This window comes from Phyllobates terribilis, unplaced genomic scaffold (assembly GCF_046119375.1).
Source record: "Phyllobates terribilis strain yellow unplaced genomic scaffold, ASM4611937v1 Scaffold_2__4_contigs__length_985480577, whole genome shotgun sequence".
In the NCBI taxonomy this organism is placed as follows: Eukaryota; Metazoa; Chordata; class Amphibia; order Anura; family Dendrobatidae; genus Phyllobates; species Phyllobates terribilis.
The window spans coordinates 195,271,754-195,291,385 of NW_027362762.1; the positions used below are offsets into that span (position 1 = coordinate 195,271,754).

Sequence of the window (19,632 nt, forward strand, 5' to 3'; positions counted from 1 at the left end):
CAAAAGCTTTCTCTGCATCTAGGGCCAACAATACTGCTGGAGATTTCTTTTTGCTTATAATCGAGATAATATTAAGGGCTCGTCTTGTGGCATCTGATGTCGATCTTCCCTGAATAAAACCCAACTGGTCTGGGTTAATTAGTTTGTGAACAAAATTTTGAAGTCTTTGAGCCGCTAATTTAGCCAATAATTTGGTGTCACTGTTCAAAAGAGAAATAGGCCTGTAATTTTTTGTGTTGTTCGGATCACCTTTGGGTTTGGGGATGATGATCACCAAAGCCTCCAGCATCTCAGCAGGCAAGTGGCCCTCAAATCGCGGATGTATTTGCTAATCTAACTAGAGGATCTTCCAACAAGTTTTCAAAGCACTTATAAAACTCATTTTGAACCCCATCTGGGTCAGGTAATTTCCCATTTTTAAGGTTTTTAATTAGAGAAGAAATTTCTAATTTAGTATATGGGGAATTCAATTCTTCCTGCTCAGACTTAGAAAGGGAAGGGAGGTTTATGGAATTTAAAAAAGAGTCTATCACTTCACATGAGGGGTTAGAAAAGTTGGGATTATCCTTAAGATTCTATACATTTTTATAAAAATCAGCAAAGATGTCTGTGATTTTCTTAGGATGTGTAACTAAATGGGCATTTTTATCTATAATTTTACTAATCTTTGTCTTTTGTCTAAAATGTTTAAGTCTTGTCGCAAAGGCTTTAGATGGTTTATCGGTTGATGAGTAATGGTTTGCTCTAATTCTTTGAGTACCTTTGTCAAATTCTTCAGATAAAAGGGTTTTGAGTTTCTGCCTCAATGTCAATATTTGAGATTTCAAATGTGGGGAAACGGTTATTAAATAATTTTTCTTCTAAAGCTATAATTTCTTTAGTGATTTCAACTGTTTTGTCTCTATTGTTTTTCTTTAATTGGGAATTTAGTTGGATAAGATGACCCCTTAGTACCGCCTTAAAAGCCGTCCAAAGTAAATAAATTGGAGTATTGTCAGAATCATTCTCTCTAAAGTAATTCTTAATTGATTGTTCTATTGCACATCTGTATTTAGGATGGGTAAATAAGTAACTGTTGTTTCGCCACAGCCTATCCTCTACTAAAACTGGGCTAATAATTATTTCAGATAAGACAGGTGCATGATCAGACCATAACCTTGGCTCTATCCGCACTGATTTGAATTTGGTGTCACACTGTCACAGAATACTGGAGGTAGGGGGCCTAAGCTGACCCTAAGCTGGGGCCCTGACTAATCCCTCACCCTGGAGGTACTGTTAAAGGTACAGAGGTCCAGGCCGCCAGCGTAACCCCTACCTCCTGAGGATCCCTGCACCTAAGTAATCTAGTCCTGAGAAGGACCCCGATCACAACAATTGGGAACCAGAAATAATATGCCCACACACAGTATTTAGACGAACGAGACAGTACAAGGGAAAAACCAAAACCACCTTGCATACAACTTCTACACAACTACAACAGAGGGAACACCAACGGGAAAGGAGATAAATGATAAAGCGAGGAAAGGGAAAAAACACTTCCAAATACACTTATCTCAGCAACTCCAAACACCACGATCCGCTCTGTAAGTCTGAATGAAAAGCTTTCACCGACACCTCCCAAACAGACCTGCAGGAATATAAAGGAGTCTCACTAAAGAAGCATTGATTGCAGCTGGGCGAGGCTGGACCTCAGCTAGCCCAGAGAGAGAGAGAATTAACTCCTACACTGCCGAGAAAACACAAAGCACCAACAAGTCAGCTGCGAGAAGTCAGGCTGTGTACTCGTGACGATCTTCGTGGCAACACACCCGTGACAGTACCCCCCCTTCTACGAGGGGCCTCCGGACCCTCAGGGCCAGGTTTATCCGGGTGAGTCGTGTGGAAGGCCCGAACTAATCGGTCTGCGTTAATATCCGACGCAGGAACCCACATCCTCTCCTCAGGACCATACCCCTTCCAATGAACCAAGTACTGAAGGGACCGGCGATTAAAGCGTGAATCAATGACCCTCGATACCTGGAACTCCAAGTTACCATTGACAACCACAGGAGGGGGAGGTAAAGGTGACGGTACCACCGGCGCCACATACCTCTTAAGCAATGATCTGTGAAACACGTTGTGAATTTTAAACGTAGGGGGGAGGTCAAGACGGAATGCCACCGGATTAATAACAGAACTGATTCTGTACGGCCCGATGAACCTGGGACCCAGTTTCCAGGAGGGAACCTTAAGTTTAATATTCCTGGTAGACAACCATACCTGATCGTTCACACTTAGGTCCGGACCAGACACTCTCCTCCTATCAGCCATACGTTTGTATCGGTTCCCCATAGTATTCAGATTCTTCAGCACCCCTCTCCATACTGAAGCGAGAGATGAGGAAAATCGTTCCTCCTCCGGAACCCCCGAAGAGCCCCCCCTAGTGAAAGTACAAAACTGGGGATGAAAACCATATGCCCCAAAAAACGGGGACTTACCAGTGGACTCGCTCCGCCTATTATTGAGAGCAAACTCTGCCAGAGGTAGGAAAGAAGCCCAGTCCTCCTGATTCTCTGACACAAAACACCGAAGATATGTCTCCAAGCTCTGGTTCATACGTTCCGTCTGACCATTGGTCTGAGGATGAAAAGCCGACGAGAATGACAAATGCATCCCCCGCCGTGCACAAAACGCCCTCCAGAACTTGGACACAAACTGAGACCCCCGATCAGACACCACCTCGGAGGGTACCCCGTGAAGCCTCACAATCTCCCCAATGAACACCTGCGCAAGAGTTTTAGCATTAGGGAGAGCCGGAAGAGCGATGAAATGTGCCATCTTGCTGAACCTGTCCACTACAACGAGTATGACCGTTTTACCCGAAGACGGAGGGAGGTCCGTAATAAAGTCCATAGACAGATGAGTCCAAGGACGCTCCGGGATCTTCAAAGGTAAAAGGGCCCCAGACGGACGGGTATGTGAGGTCTTAGAGCGCGCACAAACCCCACAGGACGCGACAAAAGTTACCACCTCTTTATGTAAGTTAGGCCACCAAAACCGACGCGAGAGGAGATCCACAGTTGCTTTACTCCCCGGGTGTCCTGCAAAAACTGAGTTATGGTGTGCCTCGATCACCTTTTGTCGCAACTGATCTGGAACGAACAGTCTCCCCGGAGGTCCAACAGGGGCGTCCCCCTGAGCCTCCAATATCTCCTCCTCCAGCTCAGAGCATACTGCCGAAACCACCACCCCCTCCTGAAGAATAGGAATCGGGTCGTCCGTATTCCCGGCCCCAGGGAAACTACGAGATAAGGCATCCGCCTTTACATTTTTAGACCCAGGACGATATGTAACGACGAAATTAAACCTGGTAAAAAACAATGACCACCTAGCTTGTCTGGGATTCAGACGTTTAGCGGACTCCAGATATAGCAGGTTCTTGTGATCGGTGATGACGGTGACCGGATGAACTGCCCCCTCCAAAAAATGGCGCCACTCCTCAAAAGCTAACTTAATGGCCAAGAGTTCCCTATTGCCGACATCGTAATTCCTCTCAGCGGACGACAATTTTTTAGAGAAAAAGGCGCACGGATGCCACTTACCAGGGGACGAACCCTGTGACAATACTGCTCCCACCCCTACCTCGGAAGCGTCTACCTCTACAAAGAATGGCTGAGACGCATCAGGTTGAATGAGTATAGGTGCCGAGGCAAAACATTTTTTCAAGGAGGAGAATGCTTGACAAGCCTTGTCAGACCACCTAGAAAAATCCGTCCCCTTTTTAGTCATGTCTGTGAGAGGCTTAACCATGGACGAGAAATTACGAATGAACTTCCGGTAATAGTTAGCAAACCCCAGGAAACGTTGTAGTGCCTTAAGATTCTCCGGCCGATCCCACTCAAGAACTGCCCGCACTTTCCCAGGGTCCATACGAAAACCGGACGCTGAAACCAGGAAGCCTAAAAACTGGAGTTCCTGTACGGCGAACACACACTTTTCCCACTTGGCATACAGTTTATTATCCCGCAAGATCTGTAACACCTGTCTAACGTGCTCCTGATGAGACACCAGATCCGGCGAGTAAATTAAGATATCATCCAGATATATGACAACAAACTGTCCCACCAGGTGGCGAAAAATATCATTAACAAAGTGTTGAAACACCGCCGGGGCATTAGTCAGACCGAATGGCATGACAAGGTTCTCATAATGCCCCTCCGGAGTGTTAAAAGCCGTCTTCCACTCATCCCCCTCCTTCATCCTAATCAGATTGTACGCCCCCCTGAGATCCAACTTAGAGAACCATTTGGCGCCCACGATCTGATTAAAGAGATCGGGAATAAGTGGGAGCGGATACGGATCTCGGACCGTAATCCGATTAAGTTCACGGAAATCCAGGCAAGGGCGTAGGCCTCCATCTTTCTTCTTAACAAAGAAGAACCCAGCGGCCACCGGTGAAGATGAAGGTCTAATATGCCCCTTAGCCAGACTTTCAGAAATATAATCCTTCATGGCCTGCCTCTCAGGACCAGAAAGGTTATACAACCTAGCTTTAGGTAACTTGGCCTCAGGGAGCAGTTTTACAGAACAGTCATACTCGCGATGAGGAGGTAGTTCCTGACACCCATTCTCCGAGAATACATCCTCAAAGTCCGCCAGAAATGGAGGTAAGACCCAAGGAGTAACCGCACCGATGACCGTGTTCATGCAGTTTTTATTACAGAATTTACTCCATTGGCTCATCTCTCTGGTTTGCCAATTAATAACCGGGTTATGCTTAGCTAACCAAGGAAGGCCCAACACTATAGGAGTGGGAAGACCCTCCAACACGTAGCAAGACAACAGTTCTTTATGTATTGCCCCCACTTGAAGTTTTACGCCATGCACAGCTTGCAAAAAACTTCCCTGACCGAGAGGCCTGGCATCGATCGAGAATATGGGGATGGGTTTAGCCAACTCACTCAATCGCATACCTTGAACCCGGGCAAACCGAGCATCAACCAGATTAGCCCCGGCCCCACTATCCAGAAGAACAGATATCCTCTCAGTTCTCGTACCCACCACCACCTCCGCCGGTACGAGAAACTGAGACGAACCTAGGGACGAAATACCTACTCCCAGATTGCCGTCCACCACACAACCTGGGATCAACAGTTTTTTCGACGACTCTTTACTCTGCAAGGGACGGGATGGACACCCCCCAATAAAATGTCCCTTTTTCCCGCAGAGGAAACACCTTCCTGTCTTATGGCGCACCACCGGTCCCCTTCCCCGAAATGATGTCCCTCCTAATTGCATAGGCTCCTCCGGACTGACCAGGGGAACCACCATATGAGGGGACCTTGTAGGAGGTGGAGACATTACAGGGGGTAGAGTTATCCCGCACCTCTCCCGAAGCCGTCTGTCAACGCGAATAGCAAGGGCCATAGCGGCTTCCAGTGACGCGGGAGAGTCATACTGTGCCAACACATCCTGTAATTTGTCGGATAAACCATGACAAAACTGGCTCCTAAGAGCCGGGTCATTCCACTGGGTGTCCGTGGCCCACCTACGGAACTCCGAACAGAATTCCTCCGCCGGACGATCTCCCTGCTGAATCCTACGTAACTTAGACTCAGCAAGGGAGATCCGATCTGGGTCATCATATACGAGTCCCAGAGCAGCGAAAAACCTATCCACTGACTGGAGAACCGGGGAGCTTGGGGGAAGAGAGAACGCCCAAGATTGTGGGTCCCCTTGTAGGAGCGAGATGACAATTCCCACCCTTTGTTCTTCACTGCCCGATGACCGAGGCCGCAGCCGAAAGTACAATTTGCATGCCTCCCGGAAAACAAAAAACTTGTCCCGCCCCCCAGTGAACCTGTCAGGGAGAGCTACTTTAGGTTCTGGTCCGGCTTGCTCCAGAGGATGCAAAACCTTGGACCTAACGTCCGCCAGCCCCATGGACAAACTCTGCAACTGCCGAGCTAGACCGGCTACTGGATCCATGGTAGCTGGAGAAAAACTAAGTGGGTCGGTGAAAATGTCACACTGTCACAGAATACTGGAGGTAGGGGGCCTAAGCTGACCCTAAGCTGGGGCCCTGACTAATCCCTCACCCTGGAGGTACTGTTAAAGGTACAGAGGTCCAGGCCGCCAGCGTAACCCCTACCTCCTGAGGATCCCTGCACCTAAGTAATCTAGTCCTGAGAAGGACCCCGATCACAACAATTGGGAACCAGAAATAATATGCCCACACACAGTATTTAGACGAACGAGACAGTACAAGGGAAAAACCAAAACCACCTTGCATACAACTTCTACACAACTACAACAGAGGGAACACCAACGGGAAAGGAGATAAATGATAAAGCGAGGAAAGGGAAAAAACACTTCCAAATACACTTATCTCAGCAACTCCAAACACCACGATCCGCTCTGTAAGTCTGAATGAAAAGCTTTCACCGACACCTCCCAAACAGACCTGCAGGAATATAAAGGAGTCTCACTAAAGAAGCATTGATTGCAGCTGGGCGAGGCTGGACCTCAGCTAGCCCAGAGAGAGAGAGAATTAACTCCTACACTGCCGAGAAAACACAAAGCACCAACAAGTCAGCTGCGAGAAGTCAGGCTGTGTACTCGTGACGATCTTCGTGGCAACACACCCGTGACATTTGGTTAAAGAAAATATGTCTGTCAGGATCAGGTCAATACGGGAGTATGAGTTATGCCTTCCTGAGTAATGGGTAAACTCTATAGAAGATGTGTTGAGGCATCTAAATACATCATATAGCTCATTCTTATTAATCCACTGGTCTAAATTAGAGAGAAACTGTCTTGATCTAGTGGAGGAGTCCATTAAGGCGTTAGGTACCATGTTAAAATCCCCAAACAAAAACAATTTGTCCCTCTTGGTTTGGTGAATAAGCTTCATTATTTTGTCCAAAAATGTTATTTGACCACTATTAGGGACATAAACATTAGCTAGGGTGAATTCTACACCATTTATTTTACATATTAAAATTAGATATTTTCCATCTTCATCGGCTAATATCAGAAGTTTTTCAAAAGTTACTGTGTTTTTTATAAGAATTGCTACACCTCGTTTTTTCTTTGGATTGGAGGCATAGAAGATGTTGGGAAAGTTGTTATTAGTGAATTTGGGCTGGTTGGCTGCTGAGAATTTGGTTTCTTGAAGACCAATAATATCTGCTCTAGAGTCTCTTATCTGTTTCCATACTAGATATCGCTTTCTTGGGCTATTCAGACCATTAACGTTATGGGATAAAATCTTAACTGCCATGGGAGAAGGTGTCAGTAGTGATGCTTGTCATTTAAGCACGGTGTACTATCAGTATTAAACCACTAAAAACTGAATCTAGCCTAAAATAACCTAACTTAACTGCTGAAGATTAGTTCCTCTAGAGGATCTACTAATCGTAGGAACTAACTCCTCTAGGAAAGGGCTTAAGTTCTGGCCCAAAACCTCAATTCAAATGCATTAAATAAACTCAGGAAATAGTATTACCAAGTTCATTTAGAATCTTTAGACCTTCCTCTACATTGCTTATAGCGACAGTCCGGCCCTGGAAAGAAAACAACACCTTCGCTGGGTTAAAACCCCACTTATACAGGAGGTGTTTGTGCCGAAGAATGTCGGTGATTTTTACTAAGTTTTTCCTTTGTAACAAGGTCTCTTTTGAGAGATCAGCAAACGTTTTAATGTTCTCATTGGGGTGAGGTAAGATTTTGTTAGTTCTTATAAATTCTTTTAACCTTTCTTTTGTATGAAAGAAATGGAATGTAACATACCTGGCGGCGTCCTTGCATGGTGGTCCATCTCCCACTGTGCAAGAGCGCGCACTTGATCTCCAGTCCAGAATGTCTCTCTGGCTTCCCTCCTTGCTGTCTGTTTGTCTGTTTTGGCTGCATAGGGCGACGCCCGCTGAACTTCCTGTTTCTTGTACCTGCTGCGGACACGCCCCTGTTGCACCTTCAGCCTATTGCTGTCCATCTTTGGGTATTTATACCACCTTCTCCCTCAAGATGGCGCCTGAGCATTGTGTCCTGTCAGTTGGCTTTTTTTTTGTCTCTGACATGCCAGGTCCTATCCTGTTTTCCTGCCTGTTTTCCAGTTCTGTGTCTGAACTGTGGTCTGTTCTTGTGAACACGCTTCTTGCCTGTTCTTTCGCCTTCTAGGGGCCGTATTCCTAGATCTGCCTGTCTGTGCCTTGCGGTATCTGTTCCCGTCTGAGCAGAGTCCTGTTTGTGTCCCTGCCTTGCGGTATCTGTTCCTGTCTGAACTGAGTCCTGTCTATTTCTCCTGTCTTGCAGTATCTGTTCCCGTGTCTGAACTGAGTCCTGTCTGTCTCCTGCCTTGCGGTATCAGTTCCCGTGTCTGAACTGAGTCCTGTCTGTGTACTCTTGCCTGCTGCCTTTCCTGGAGGCTGTATTTCCAGGCCTGTCTGAACACGCTCCTAGCCTGTTCCTCCCGCCTTCTAGGGGCCGATTACCTAGATCCGTTCCTGTATCTTGTCTGTCCTGTCTGAACACGCTCCTTGCCTGTTCGTCCCGCCTCTCTGGGGGCCGTATTCCCAGACCCGCTCCTGTATCCCGCTGCAGTGTCGGTCTCTTCCGTACACTCAGTTCCAGTCTGAACTCTCTCCTATCCTTTACCTGTTTTGCCTCTATGTCCGTTCCTTTCCTTTTTCTGCAGAGTCTGAACTCGTACCTAACTCCTGCTTGTTGTCTCTGTACTCCCGTTTGTGAGTTTGTGGTCCCCTCGCTACTTCACTGCAAGTACCCTGTGGGTATCTGGCTCTGCCTTTCCCTTCCTGTCTGTTCCGTGTGAACAGAGCCCTGTCCGTCCTGCTCTGACTCCTTGCTCACTGCTCCGGCAGCCTTGCTCCGCTCTTACCCTTTTGCTCACTGCTCCGGCAGTCCTGTCCTGCCCTGCTTCTGCCCGCTGCTCCGGCAGTCCTGTCCTGCCCTGCTTCTGCCCGCTGCTCCGGCAGTCCTGTCCTGCCCTGCTTCTGCCCGCTGCTCCGGCAGTCCTGTCCTGCCCTGCTTCTGCCCGCTGCTCCGGCAGTCCTGTCCTGTCCTGCCCTGCTTCTGCCCGCTGCTCCGGCAGTCCTGTCCTGTCCTGCCCTGCTTCTGCCCGCTGCTCCGGCAGTCCTGTCCTGTCCTGCCCTGCTTCTGCCCGCTGCTCCGGCAGTCCTGTCCTGCCCTGCTTGTGCTCGCTGCTCCTGCAGCCCCGTCCTGCTCTGTTCTTGCCCACCGCTTTGGGCGTTCCCTCTCTGCTGTGGTTGTCTACCGCATCTGCGGTTCTGTGACCCAGTCTGTACTGGGTCTTAACCTTTCTGTGCTCCAGCCCGTCCTTTCGGCCAGTACCTCCCTGCCTGCATACTCGCCTGTATCCACCCCTCTGCATACCTGCCGTGTTTGCTTACATCCACCAGTCTGTGCCAGCCTAACCTGCCTGTTCCAGTAATTCCAGTGTGGGTCAACCCCCGTGTCCGGAGTTTGACCTGGAGTAGCACCTGGTCCCTCTGCCCGGTTTCTCCCTGGTGCACTGGCGTCGTATGCCGTCGTGCCACCTTGGTCGGATCGGCCAGATACTTAGTCACGCCCCTCCAGGCACTCTCCGGTCCATGGTCCAGTGGAACCACAACACCCGCACACGCCAGTCAGTCCGGGCGTGTGCATAACAGCATGCTCAGGCCATGGTTCCCGTTGAGCCCCACGGCCTTCGCTCTCTGAGAAGTTTTCCAGCGAATACTTGCATTAAAAATAAATAAATAAAATTTTTTTTTTTTTTCTCAGCTGAGTTCCAGGCGAATTACGCACCCGTCCAGATGGATCTATCTGCTCTCGTTCCTGCGGATCCGCCACGTTACTATGGGGATCCAAGACAAAGTCGTGCATTTGTGGAGCAATGCATGCTACACTTCAAGTTCTACCCTCTATGTTTTCCCACCGATCGGGTTAAGGTGGCATTCATTATGTCTTACCTGGCGGGTGATGCCTTGGAATGGATCAACCCCCTATATGAAACACGGGATCCGATCCTCCTGGACCTAATGGCCTTCCTGGTGGCCTTTCTAATGGTCTTCGATGATCCTAACCCGGAGGTTCCTGCTGAAGCTTCACCTCCCAATATCCCGGAGCAGCCCCGATGGGTAATGTGTGTGGGTAGCGCAATAGTCCTCCAGCCCAATGAGACTACTGCCCACCCAGAATCCTCACAGGGTGACTACGCTTTCCAGAATACTTCTCCCAACCTCAAGAGGCAGTCCAGACGTGCTAGACGTAGAGGCAAGCCGTCACGCCAGGGTCTGTCCTCCCTGAGACCTCCTGACCCCAACCTTGAAGTCCCTACTGAAGCTTCATCTCCCTGTATCCTGGAGAAGCCCCAACGGGTAATGTGCGTGGGTAGTGCTCCGGTTCTCCTGCCCGAAGAGACTTCTGCCCATCCAGACTCCACACAGGAGAACTTCCTGCACCCAGCATCAGATGCTTCACCCACTTTAACCGGTGTGCATGTCCAAGGATGCTCCAAAGCTGTGGTTACCTCTGAGTCTGTGCACCTCTACTACCTGGCGGAGGACCCCCTGTTGCCTCCTGAATCCTCCGGGATACCACTCGATGACAAATGGAGAGAGACTTCTCTACACTCGGTACTCGATACTTTGTCCGCTTCGTCCTGTGAGCCTGACAATGGGTACCCCAAAGTGGTAGTTACCCCCGAGTCTCTACACCCCTCCGACCAGGCGGAGGACCTCCAGTTGTCTCCAGAACACTTCGGGGTGCTACCTGGTAGCGAAAGGACAGAGACTCTCCTATACTCTGTACCTGATACCTCGCTCGCTTCGTCCAGTGAGTCCAACCTAGTGTACTCCGAAGCAGAGGTTACTCCCGAGTCTCTACACCCCTCCGACCAGGCGCAGGACCTCCAGTTGTCTCCAGAACCCTTCGGGGTGCTACCTGGTAGCGAAAGGACAGAGACTCTCCTTTACTCTGTACCTGATACCTCGCTCGCTTCGTCCAGTGAGTCCAACCTAGTGTACTCTGAAGCAGAGGTTACCCTTGAGTCTCTACACCCCTCTGACCAGGCGGAGGACCTCCAGTTGTCTCCAGAACCCTTCGGGGTGCCACCTGGTGGTGAATGGACAGAGACTTTCCTATACTCGGTACCCGATACCTCGCCTGCTTCCTCCAGTGAGTCTGACCTAGTGTACTCTGAAGCAGATGTTTTCTCTGAGCCTCTGCACTCTTCTGACCCGGCGGAGGACCTCCAGTTGTTTCCTGAATTCTCCGGGGTACCACCAGATAACAGAGACAGTGACTTTTCCTCATTATGTACCTGATAACCCGTCTATTTCTTCCTGTGAGCTTGACAAGATGTACCTCGAAGCAGAGATTACCCCCAAGTCTCTGTCCCCCTCCAACCCGGTGAAGGACTTCCAGTCGTCTCCTGTACCCTCTGGGGTGCCACCTGAAAATATGTGGAGAGAGACTTCCTTGTGTGCTGTTCCTGGTACTCCACCCGTTTCGTCTGTTGCTAGGGATGGCTGGATAGGAGGTAGCATCCTAGCTAACCAGATGAGATCAATTTTTCCTGTGGACAGTGGAAGTGATCTCCTTGAAGTGAACGACTGGTCCTCGAATTCCCTGCGGAAGATTCTGGCAGGCCTGAAGAAGAGGGGGCGTAAGGGGGGGGGGGTACTGTAACATACCTGGCGGCGTCCTTGCATGGTGGTCCATCTCCCACTGTGCAAGAGCGCGCACTTGATCTCCAGTCCAGAATGTCTCTCTAGCTTCCCTCCTTGCTGTCTGTTTGTCTGTTTTGGCTGCATAGGGCGACGCCCGCTGAACTTCCTGTTTCTTGTACCTGCTGCGGACACGCCCCTGTTGCACCTTCAGCCTATTGCTGTCCATCTTTGGGTATTTATACCACCTTCTTCCTCAAGATGGCGCCTGAGCATTGTGTCCTGTCAGTTGGCTTTTTTTTGTCTCTGACATGCCAGGTCCTATCCTGTTTTCCTGCCTGTTTTCCAGTTCTGTGTCTGAACTGTGGTCTGTTCTTGTGAACACGCTTCTTGCCTGTTCTTTTGCCTTCTAGGGGCCGTATTCCTAGATCTGCCTGTCTGTGCCTTGCGGTATCTGTTCCCGTCTGAACAGAGTCCTGTTTGTCCCTGCCTTGCGGTATCTGTTCCTGTCTGAACTGAGTCCTGTCTATTTCTCCTGTCTTGCAGTATCTGTTCCCGTGTCTGAACTGAGTCCTGTCTATGTCTCCTGCCTTGCGGTATCAGTTCCCGTGTCTGAACTGAGTCCTGTCTGTGTACTCTTGCCTGCTGCCTTTCCTGGAGGCTGTATTTCCAGGCCTGTCTGAACACGCTCCTAGCCTGTTCCTCCCGCCTTCTAGGGGCCGATTACCTAGATCCGTTCCTGTATCTTGTCTGTCCTGTCTGAACACGCTCCTTGCCTGTTCGTCCCGCCTCTCTGGGGGCCGTATTCCCAGACCCGCTCCTGTATCCCGCTGCAGTGTCGGTCTCTTCCGCACACTCAGTTCCAGTCTGAACTCTCTCCTATCCTTTACCTGTTTTGCCTCTATGTCCGTTCCTTTCCTTTTTCTGCAGAGTCTGAACTCGTACCTAACTCCTGCTTGTTGTCTCTGTACTCCCGTTTGTGAGTTTGTGGTCCCCTCGCTACTTCACTGCAAGTACCCTGTGGGTATCTGGCTCTGCCTTTCCCTTCCTGTCTGTTCCGTGTGAACAGAGCCCTGTCCGTCCTGCTCTGACTCCTTGCTCACTGCTCCGGCAGCCTTGCTCCGCTCTTACCCTTTTGCTCACTGCTCCGGCAGTCCTGTCCTGCCCTGCTTCTGCCCGCTGCTCCGGCAGTCCTGTCCTGCCCTGCTTCTGCCCGCTGCTCCGGCAGTCCTGTCCTGCCCTGCTTCTACCCGCTGCTCCGGCAGTCCTGTCCTGCCCTGCTTCTGCCCGCTGCTCCGGCAGTCCTGTCCTGCCCTGCTTCTGCCCGCTGCTCCGGCAGTCCTGTCCTGCCCGGCTTCTGCCCGCTGCTCCGGCAGTCCTGTCCTGCCCTGCTTCTGCCCGCTGCTCCGGCAGTCCTGTCCTGCCCTGCTTCTGCCCGCTGCTCCGGCAGTCCTGTCCTGCCCTGCTTCTGCCCGCTGCTCCGGCAGTCCTGTCCTGCCCTGCTTCTGCCCGCTGCTCCTGCAGCCCCGTCCTGCTCTGTTCTTGCCCACCGCTTTGGGCGTTCCCTCTCTGCTGTGGTTGTCTACCGCAGCTGCGGTTCTGTGACCCAGTCTGTACTGGGTCTTAACCTTTCTGTGCTCCAGCCCGTCCTTTCGGCCAGTACCTCCCTGCCTGCATACTCGCCTGTATCCACCCCTCTGCATACCTGCCGTGTTTGCTTACATCCAACAGTCTGTGCCAGCCTAACCTGCCTGTTCCAGTAATTCCAGTGTGGGTCAACCCCCGTGTCCGGAGTTTGACCTGGAGTAGCACCTGGTCCCTCTGCCCGGTTTCTCCCTGGTGCACTGGCGTCGTATGCAGTCGTGCCACCTTGGTCGGATCGGCCAGATACTTAGTCACGCCCCTCCAGGCACTCTCCGGTCCATGGTCCAGTGGAACCACAACACCCGCACACGCCAGTCAGTCCGGGCGTGTGCATAACATGGAATTTGACAATTACGTCTCTTGGAATGTCCGGTCTGATATGTTTAGGTTTTGGAACTCTATGGACTCTAACAATAGTGACATCTAGATCTGTCAGAGATGGCAAGGACTTCTTTAGCAGACCTTTTACATAAAGATCTAATTGGTCATTTTTGACTGACTCAGGGATCCCTCCCAGCTTCAGATTTTGTCTTCTATCCCTGTCTTCTAAATCCGTCATCTTATTTTTAATTTTAGATATATTTAGCTTTTTTGATCTTTGTGATTAGTGGTTTCATTTCTTGTTGGTGCTCTTTCCTCAGGTAAATGATTTAGGTTTGGAAGGGGAGCAGAGGCATTTAGTTATTGATTAACTCTCTTGTGATAGGCAAAGTGGTATTAATGCAGTCAGAGACAGTGACACAGAGGTTCAATTCCAACATGGCTTCTCCTGTTCTTTATTGTTAGTGTGCAAAATAAACATACAGCTTTTACATGCACAACATTAAAGGGGTGGTCCGAAACTAACATTTATTTTAATCCTAAACTTCTGTTTATTTAATGTCATAATCTAATTTATTTTCTACTATATACTTTAACTAAAAAATGCCTATCATTCCCTCTCTAACCTGTATTATTTTATTTAAGCCATTTCTTGTTTGATGACGCTTTGTTTGAGAACACCCAGTTCATGCTGGGCTGTTCAAACAAGACGTCATGAGGGGGCCGAGGCTGCGGTCACTGCCGTATCCCCTGCATCCACCCTGAGACGAAACGTCATCAGTGACGTCTGTTTTAGAGACTGGGCTAGTCCCTGCTGTACTGAGCATGCATCGGTTGCCAATTCCAACGAATGCTCAGTAGGAACTTGTCACTATGCAATATTCTATTCTTTTTAATGCACAGTGACAGTGTGCTAACTCGCCGACTCTGATCAGAAGTGACAAGTCGGTAAGGGAGCGCACTGTCACTGTGCATTGGAAAGAATATTACACAGTGACAAGATCCTGTTGAGCATACATGGGATGCATGCTCAGTACAGCAGGTTGGGGCTGTGGCAGTGATTTCAGCTTCTGACCCTCCTGATAACATCTCATTTGAGTATCCCAGCATGCATTGTTCTCAAACAAAGCATCATCAAATATGAAGAAGGTAAAAAAAAATAAGAAGTTAGATAGAGAGGGCACAATAGGGACTTTTTAATTAAATTTCATTAGAAAAGAGATTAGATTATTACATTGAATAGACATTTTGGATTAAAATAAATGTAGTTTCAGACCAGCTCTTCAACCTTTGCTCAGTTGAGTACTAATTATACATAGCTTATCCTCACTATATCGGCATACCACCTACCTCACGAAATATATACAATTACGGATTTTACCTCCCATTAACAGTAAATATCCCACTGGAGGCTAGCAGACCTCCGTATTAGGGCTCGCTCACACTTGTGTATAAATCGCACGGGTGCAATCCAATAAAAAAATCGGATTGCACTCCGACCAATGTTATTCAATGAGGCAGTGCAGATCTGTGGATTTTTTCTCAGCTGTATTTAGCATAAGTAACAATCGCAACATGTTACGATTTCACTCCAAAATCAGATGGGTGTGAGAAAAAAAAAAAAAATCGCATACCATATGGACCATCAGTGTGACATCCGATTTTTCTGGATGCATTACAATTCTGTAGCATAGGAAACTGTACATGATCCTGTAAAGGATTAATAGCTGCTGAGTAAAAAAAGTATTATATACGGACAGCACACTGATGGCAAGTGAGAAAAAATCATCCCACCCTCCTGGATGAGAATGGGACTGATTTATACGCAAGTGTGAGTGAGCCCTTAGGGTAAATAATCAGTCCCGTTCTCATCCAGGAGAATGGCATTATTTTTTCTCACTTGTCATCCGTGTACAATCTGTTTTTTTGTCTCCTGTTCTGGCAGTCACATTCGTCAAATCACTTTGCTTGCTTAAATATTTATCTGTTTCTCTTACATGTCTTAGGTCTCGTAATGTTATCCGTGTCTTCAAAGATGTGACCATTACTCCACAAAACATTGATCTTGAACAGCAAAGCTGCAAACATGGACCTGGGGTCTGGTGAGTGAAGCCGTGAGAAGAACCTTCAGGATGTTCACTCCACAACTAAATCCTTAGACTTCTCCCAAAAACATGAATATTCAGGAAGGTCCAGTGCACACAGCGTTAAGAGGCCACTACAGGACACCCCTGGCAGCGCTTATCTCTCAGGAGAACAAAGGATAGGACATGTTGCTATTCAACATGTCTGATCTTTGATTCTCCTAATGGAAAACCTCAGGAATATAGGGTTGCCCTCATGCAGTATTCTGACATATCTCTTTTAACATAGAGCCAAGCGGTTTGCCAGCCAATTGTTAGGTTATGTTCCTACGATGAGTTTTTTATGCTGCGTATTTTAGAAAAAATACAAGTAACCTATTTTACTTAATGGGTGCAGAAAATCTGCAACATCAAAAGCTCACCAAAAGCTCATTGTGGGAACATAGCCTAACTGGTCCAATTGTCATAACCCACTTTGATCACAGGACGAGGCTGTAATGTGTTAAATACTTCAAATTATTGAAAAGGCTAAAATATAAGCCGAAATGTTACACGTGGTTGATTAAATAAATATGGAATAGGCTTTATTCCATACTAGTGTTACATGGTACAGTGCTTTACAGTAGGAGCAGCTCCGAGATTCAGCTCTATGACTTTGGCTAATTATCCGCGTGACTTGAGCAAAGCACTTCACTTTATGATATTCATCATATCACCCAATTGTTCTCCTACAACATATCATTTATTTGATATGTATCCCCCTTTGTTCTACTGTTATATCGCACACAAAGCATTGATACTTCTTTCTGTGTCGTTTCAGTGTGGAGTTTACAGTTTGCTTCAGTTACACGGCCTTTCCTCCAAGCTACAATCCCAAAATTAGTGAGTTAACAGCTACTTGAATCTTATAATGAACTGTGATTGTGTTTCTTACAAGTTAGGTGAATCTTATCTTCTATCAGCCTGCGTCACCATAAGGCTGTGTGCCCACGATGCGGATTTAATGCGTTTCTGTGGCGCCATTTTTGCCGCGAAAACGCATTAAAAACACTTGTTAAGTTGTCTTGTCATGTTTCCCAATGATAATCCGCATGAGCTGTGCACATGCTGCGGAAATTTCCGCTGTGGATTATCATTGCGGAAAAATCCGCAGCACAACCATTAATTTTGCGGAATCGCGGCAAAATCGTCGCCATTGACTTGCATTGGACCGCATAACATCCGCATGACTACACGTACACATGCGGATATTATGCGATTCAATGCGCAGATGGTACCCGGGTCTGGAGAAGAGGAGACTCTCCTCCAGACCCGGGTACCATAGTACCTGTAGTTAAAAAATAATTAAAATAATAAAAAAAAATAATTAAAATAAAAAAAACATACTCACCTTCTGATGGCCCCCTGTCTTCTCCCGGCGGCACTGCTGGCTCTTCGGCAGCTCGCGGTAGTGTAAAAGGACCTTCCATGACGTCATTTAGTCATGTGACGTCGGCAGTCGCGTGACCTGTCACATGACTACATGACGTCATGGAAGGTCCTTTTTAGAGCACCGCGAGCCGCTGAAGACACCGGACGCACCGGAGAAGAAGACCGGGGGCCATCGGAAGGTGAGTATAATGTTTTTTTTTTTTATTTTTCAACTTTTTTACTCTTGATGTTGCATTTGCAGCATCGTAACTCGGTCAGACAACATAAATCCATGCCGGTTGCATGGATTTATATAGTGTGACCAAGTTGTCAAGCACTTTTCCAAGTGATGCTAAAATTGCTTGGAAAGCGCTTGACAACCCGCATGCGAAATCGCATGTTCAAAACGCTTCACAAACGCTTCTACCTGGCAGAAAAAAACGCATGTAAAATCAGCATGCGTTTTTTCTGCCAGGGAGATGCAGAAACGCTCTGCAGCATTGCTGCATAGTGGGCACTTAGCCTAAGGGTATGTTTTGCAGTTTTTTCTCTGCTGCAAAAAACAGAGTGTTAGCAGGAAAAACGCTGTTTAAAATGCTTGTGTTTTTGCTGCATTTTTACTTGCGTTGTTTCTATTTGTTAGAATGACTGAAAAACACTGCAAAAATGCTGAAAGAATTGACATGCTGTGGACTAAAAGAAAAAAAAAAATCAAGTTTGTGCCTGAGATTTTTTTAAATCTCATTCATTTTGCTGGTACCATCAAATGAAGCGTTTATGCTATAGAATAAAAAACACAGCAAAAAAACGGCACATGTGAACATACACTAAAGCATCTCTTTGCTCAAATATCAAAAATTGTTCTTGTAGTCATGTGGCAGAAGTTTGGGCTTCAAAAAAGTTATTTTTATGAGAGACTGAGAGAGGCAACTACAATTGGGCATTTTGGAGGCCTTGGATAACAGGGTCCTTTGTCTTTTTATGACTTTCGATCCCATACTCACACTTGAATTTAGGTAGGAACACTCACATAACAGCTCATGTGTGTCTGGCTGATACCAACACAATTTCCTGCTAAGGTTTCATATATTTTATGTGACTTTTAGATACAACATATAGTGATCTGTATACGTCTCTTGCTTTAGTGAGTTCTTTAGATTGGACTGTTGGAGTATTATTTGAGTATTATATGCGTTCCTTACGTCATGCTGCCATTACATTTCTTTCTAATTTCAGTTCTAAAGTGTATATTTGAAGCTGAGGCCGATAGAAGACAACAAGGCAAGGCCAGTCGGGTCAATTTTATACAACGGAAACCCAGTGATCCCGAATACCAGTCCAGCAGCACTGTGGAGCTGCATAAGCAGTCCTCCAGCCGCTGCACCACTGCTGTATTCCAACTGCAGGTGACTCCCAGAACCGCACAACCACATGTGGCTCAGCGCACTGGATTCCATAGTAGTCCTAGTGTATAATTTCTCAAATTTGTAAACCGGCGTTGCAGTAGGGGGGTACAGCGATGCTGCACCAAAAAGGGGCCCTAATGTGTTATTGCCACATAGGAGAACAAAGGTATTAAAAGGGACTGTGCAAAGATTTTAACTTTAATTAGCCGCTTCAATTTTATTGTGCTGACTTGCAAGGTCCCGTAGGTCAAACATTGAAGTTTTTATCCTGTTAATACATTGCAGTCATCATATTATATAGCACTGTGTACTTACAATTGCTCATTTTGCCTTTCTACCCAGATAATTCTCTTTTCTCTGTTCTGTGAAGAAACAAGAAGTCTATTTTCCCTGCAGGAGTCATTCCCCTTCTTCAATTCCTAACCCAACTGCTCCGTTCCTCCCCCTGCCAGGGACTTTTGCAGTGATGACTCATGCTGGAAAGATTGATTTACCTCCTGTTTCTACATAGAGCTTAGAAGGATTCAGCTAGTCTGTTTTTAATCACTTGATGTCATAGACCTAATGGAAACGAGAAGAATTAACTGGGTTGAAGGGCAAAATGAGCAATTGTAAGTGCACAGTGCTATATAATATACAATAGGATGACTTCAATATATTAAGAGGATAAAAATGTTGATGGGAGTGCTTTAATGAGACAATTGCCTCGGTTCTAGTGGTCTTAAGGCCCCCATACACATTAGACTAATTTTGGCCAATCCTGCCGATATCGTATGTATATGGGGGCACCGGCGGACTAATGTTTGGGGGAGATGTCAATCACGCATGTCTGAACTTGGACTGCCGATCACATTGTTCTCCCCGAGAAGTCGACGTGTCAGCCAGTGGCTTTTTCATAGCGAACTCAGCAAACAAGCGCTCCGCGGTATGAGAGAGTTGGCTGAGATGGCTGTCCGGTGAACAATCAGCCAAAGTATCGTTTGGCCGCCAGCCATGTAATGTGTATGCCCAGCTTTAGCCAGCCCTGTGACATTTACATCTATGCAAATGAAATTGTGTGACATTGTTTAATGAGCTTCTTTACTAACCAGTAATGATCTC

At 47.5% G+C, this 19,632-nt stretch overlaps 1 protein-coding gene across 5 annotated transcripts in view; it reads left to right on the forward strand.

Moving 5' to 3' along the window:
- The window catches only part of ITGA7 (integrin subunit alpha 7), a 218,412-nt gene that overhangs the window by 166,524 nt on the left and 32,256 nt on the right, over positions 1-19,632 (forward strand). For all 5 annotated transcript variants that reach the window (XM_073663764.1, XM_073663763.1, XM_073663762.1 and 2 more), the window contains 3 exons: positions 15,638-15,733; positions 16,536-16,597; positions 18,362-18,531. In XM_073663764.1, coding sequence (XP_073519865.1) covers positions 15,638-15,733; positions 16,536-16,597; positions 18,362-18,531 — 328 coding nt within the window. The remainder of the gene's footprint in view (positions 1-15,637; positions 15,734-16,535; positions 16,598-18,361; positions 18,532-19,632) is intronic.